At 45.6% G+C, this 5,000-nt stretch overlaps 1 protein-coding gene across 1 annotated transcript in view; it reads right to left on the bottom strand.

Moving 5' to 3' along the window:
• cdh23 (cadherin-related 23) overlaps nucleotides 1–5,000 on the bottom strand; it is a gene marked incomplete at both ends in the record, with an annotated part of 178,831 nt that overhangs the window by 53,725 nt on the left and 120,106 nt on the right. The window contains 3 exons of the mRNA XM_080016469.1: nucleotides 647–719; nucleotides 2,887–3,014; nucleotides 4,194–4,299. Of these exons, the coding sequence (XP_079872595.1) occupies nucleotides 647–719; nucleotides 2,887–3,014; nucleotides 4,194–4,299 (307 nt within the window). The remainder of the gene's footprint in view (nucleotides 1–646; nucleotides 720–2,886; nucleotides 3,015–4,193; nucleotides 4,300–5,000) is intronic.

Below are 5,000 nucleotides of genomic sequence, written 5' to 3'. Positions count from 1 at the left end.
CCGCCCCGCCCCGCCACCTCCCAACCCCCACCCCACACACCCACCCACACCCCACTTCCAAGCCCCCTCTAAGCCCAGTCCTGGCCCAAGCCGCTCGGCTCAGGTGCTCTACACTGAGGTTGGGTTCAGAGACACACAAAGAAGCGATGCAGCGGCTGCTGGTGCTCAGACGGAGAGGGTGGCAGTCAAATATCTCATTTCCCTCCAGCGACTGGAAACTAATCTATTGTCTGGGATAAAAGAGTCTTCTGAATGCATGCATGAGAATGAGTATAGCGGCCGGCTATTCTGACCTGAATAGTCAATTTACTGCACTCTCACTTAACACTTAAAGTACTATACAAAACCAAAATAAAAAAGATAGTGCATTCCATTCATAGCAAATAATATATATATATATATACAATATATAAACTAGAATGAAAGAACTATATGCTATTATTGAGGCTATTCAAAGCAGATCCGGGGGTATGGGGAAGTGGCACGCCGGGTTCTCTGAAAGAGACGTTTTCCTGGGCGTCAGTACAGCTGTCGTCTACCGAATCAACACAAAGGTCAAAAAGCACTCCAGAAACATTGCATTTTTTGGAGAGCTGTTTGACCGCCGTGCCAGTGGGTCTGGTCCCAGTACAACCACGGAGCTCACCTGCGATGATGTTCTCTGGGATTTTGACGATGTAGGACGGCTTGCTGAACTTGGGCGAGTTGTCGTTCTCATCCTGAAGAAGGAGCGCACAGAAATAAGAACACAAAACTCCCATCGAGGAGAAGATTCTATCTCAACTTTAGCTATTTGGATCTTTTTTTTAAATCCTCCCATAAGCTCCATACGTTTACCAATGCAAGTACCTGGAAATGGAACAAAGAAAGTGACGCGATGATTGTGTGAGTAACATGAGGTGGATTCTAGCAGCAACTTAAACAAATGTAGTGAGTGTAGAGTCAATATTTATTCATTTTTTGTTAATGATGAATGTTATATATATACAGTAAAAAAATAAAACAATTATATATATATTTGAAGGCTATTTCCAGGGTTACATTTTGTTGTATTTTGTTATGCTTTTAATATCATTAATTAATTAGGTTTTAATACCAAGATTTCACCTGTAAATCCGTCTATCACAGTGGTGATATTGTGCCATTCTCGCTATCTGATTTTTTTGGGGGCGTGATATAAAAAAAAAATAGAGGAGAGAGACAGACTTTTAGTTTAGTTGAGTGCCGGTTAACGTTTTGCGGATTAACGGATTTCCAAAAAACTCATCTGCCACTATTACATCAAAAAGCGCCGACAAACAAATGTCAAAATAACGTTTCTTGGTATTAAAACATATATATCTATATATATTTAATATTTTTCATTAACAAAAAATATTTACGTGGGCACTACACACATTTGCGAAGTTACTGCAAGAGATTTATCAAAGATTCAAGCTGTATTAAATACCTTTCTCTGTATCACGATGTATTGTGGAGATAACCTGCGAGAGCTGCAAGGCACACGATGTTTTATGACGCTGCATTCACATGGAACACGGTAGACAGGAAGGGGATGACGGCCCCGGGGGAGCGAGGGGAAGGTGCCACGGTACAAGGAAACAAGCATGGCCACACGTTGCTATGGTGATGTACTTAGACTGCAATAAAATATATTAAACTCAATTATTTTGTGTTATTATGTCTAAGAATTTTAGTAATTCATGTAGCTATAAAAATGCAGCTTGCTATTAAAATTTTATTGCAAACTTAAATGAATGTTAAATTCCCTCGAACGTATTGTCATTCATGGTTGGTTAACTCTACACAAGCCGGCTGTAAAGCACCATATTCATCTCCAATGGACAATGGATTATTTTGCATAACGGATATATTAATGGATATTCTTATGCAGCTTAGAGAGAGAGTGCATCTATTATAATTATTATTAATTATTCATTATTATTATCAAAATATTATATTATCATGCAATTAATAACCTGGAGCTGCAACTTTATCGGACCAACTGCGCCCAAACCCTCCATCTGCTTCCTCGCTACAAGCGCCAAACAGCCTCCATACGATTAATAAATAGAAAAGAAAACAACTGTTGTTGGCAGAGTATATGTCAGTACACTGCACATACTGACACGTGGGCCCTTATGATGTATAACGTGAGCCACGCTCAGATGGGTTCCTTGCTCCCCAGATAGTGTAAAACACACTAGTTGTAATTGTGTTTGATGTAAACCTTTTACGTATTAGTGAACAAAGGAGAGAGCCACCGTGGAATCCCGCTCTTGGAAAAAAAAACCAAGGACAACATTTCAGGCCCTCTTCATTGAACCAGCCCGTTGCGAACCAGCGTATTCAGCCGTGCGGATGCTTGCGGACAGGATCCCCGCTGGGTGAGTCACGGAGAAATGAGAGCGTTCCAACAACAGTCATTGGCGCCGCCATCTATCCGGGCTGAGTGGCACACTGGTGCAAAACCATTGTGTGCGCGCAACGCTGCCAGCGACTGATAAACCCCTGTGGTGTGAGTCACGACATTCTGGAGGACGGAGGATTGAGAGGAGACTGCAGATTTGTGGAGATCTCTTCCCTTTTTCTGTTCCCGCGTCGAAACCGTGACTTCCTCTCTCCCTTTCAGTCTTTCTGTGTCTGCGGCGTCCTGAGCTACTCTGCCTAGAAGCGACGATTGGGCTTCTATAGACTGATCTGGTTTTATATTTACACACTGTCACGCTACCCATTCAACCATGTCTGCTGGGGGAAAAAAAAAAAAAAAAAAAAAAAGCGCTGTATAAAAGATGGAGGTATAATGGACGTGTTGAGGGATGTTCACTGCATTACCTTCTCATGACGCTATGATGTGTTTAAGGCTTTGGAAAGAGGTGCACTCACGATGAGCTCCACCGTGACGGGGGCGGTGGCGTTGAGGGCCGGGTTACCCCCGTCCCTGGCCGTCACCGTCAGGTAGATGCGCCCGTCCGGAACCCGCTCGTAGTCCAGGGGGCTGTTGGCGCTGATCACTAGAGGGTTGGCGGACAGACGCGACGGACGGTCAGACGCGACTTTGTGCACGGGAGGGAGAACGGCATGCACCTCACCGCTTCCTCTCGCCGTTTACAGCAGTGATTGTCAAAGTGGGGGTCCCTGGTGCTTGGCCAGGGGGTCCCTGAAAAATTCTATGAACTAATATAACAACCAACTTTTCTCTTTTTTGTGTCGTTTCACAGGGCACATCTTTACATTTGTCTTTGACATTTTGTGTCGCTACAATGTTGTTCATTCAATTGATGTTTATTGGGTTTAATACATTGTTTTCAAATTCTGTGTTTTGAAATGATGCAATACAAATATTTATTTAACATTTCGCAGTGTGAGGATTATCGTCTGAAATATCAAATAATATCAATTTTCTTTTGGGACGTGAGAGGGTCCTTGGTTGAAATTCTTTGAGAACCCCTTATTTAATATCCAGTGAAGTATATAGGACAGTATACCCAACTGCCCCTCAGTAATCTGCCCAATTTAATACGTATACCCACCAGGGCCGGCCCTAGGCTTTTTCAAGCCCTAGGCAAGATCTGTAGAAGCCCCCCCGCCCCCTTAGGCTCCCCAGTGTGCACGCACCACACAATTTCAGTTCATTTACATCGACTTGAGAGACCTTCAACACTTTAGGCGGCAGTTTTGGTGCACACTGTAGATTGCGTACAGAGGGGACGGCTGTAAGAAAATGTGAACAAACCTTCCGGATCGGATCGAACTGAGATTTAACTCAAAATATTCAGGCGCAGATCGCACACGTGGACGACCCACTGGCATCATCCCCGTTGGCCTCAAGAGTGCGAACACGTGAATAATGTCTCACCAACACATATTGTGCGTGGAAAGCAAACGGCTGCTTCCATCCCTGCAGTAGATTGCTGGGATGTTAATTGACTGGAGAACCATCAAGAAAGGGGATTTGAAGCCACCTACATAATCTCCGTGTGAATGTCAGGTGCAAATATAATCCAGTTATAGAAGTATCAAAATACAATCCGTGTTCGATAACACCCTTTGTGTTAGCGGGGCTTTGGGTTTACACTCTTACTTGAACCCACGCTGCAATGTTTGGGCTTTATCTCCAGTGTGTGTGTGTGTGTGTGTGTTTTTGCGTGTGTGTGTGTGTGTGTGTCTGTCTGTCTTGCTCGGTGACGTACCTGCGTAGCCTTCCACCATGTTGACGCTGAAATAGTCGGGGAAGGCAGAGGCTGAGGAGATGGCGTACGTCAGGAAGTTGTTTGGGGGCGAATCCTCGTCTGTAGCCTGGCGGGGGGGGGGGTAGAGGAGGTACTCAGAGGAAACACACACCCCCCGTCCTGAGTGACAGTCCAGTCAAGTCCGCAGTGTAAAAGAAGTTTGGAGGGAGCGTGGCTGCAACATTTTAAAGTGTGTGTGTGTGTGTGTGTGTGTGCGTGTGATGCAGGCTGGATGGGGCGTGCGTGCGTATTGATCGGTGTGTTCATCCGTGCCTGCGTTTGCCGGCGCCGGTGGGTGCACGCGCGCGCGCTGGCGTGTTTGCACCCGCTCGCGGACGCTTGTGTCTCTGCATATGTATTGGGCCAGGAGACCGTCAGTCAGCGACGGCGTGTTATTGGACAGATTAAAACTAATTCTGGTTATTAGTGGCGCGGGCGTCAATATTGGACAAACACCAGCGGAGCCAAGACAAGACGTGTAAACACAGGACGGCGCAAATCACACTTTGCCGGGCTAATCCACAATAACACCCCCCCCCCCCCCCCCCCGTCCCCCCGCTCCCCACACGCTCGTCACAGTGGATCTGGCAGGAAACGCAACGTGATTCCCCGCAGCTGAAGGGGAGTCGGCTGGGCATCATTAGATGCTGGACAGCTTGTCAAAAACAATTCACTTGTATCTCTCCATAACACACCTCTCCCCGGTCTTTGGTTTATTTCCAAAATGTTGAGTCAGCAGAAAGAAAGAAAAAAACAACAAAAAAAACC

Source organism: Zeus faber (genome assembly GCF_960531495.2).
Source record: "Zeus faber genome assembly, chromosome: 16".
NCBI lineage: Eukaryota > Metazoa > Chordata > Actinopteri > Zeiformes > Zeidae > Zeus > Zeus faber.
Note: the sequence above shows the minus strand (reverse complement) of the source record. Positions and strands in the feature narration are given on the sequence as shown.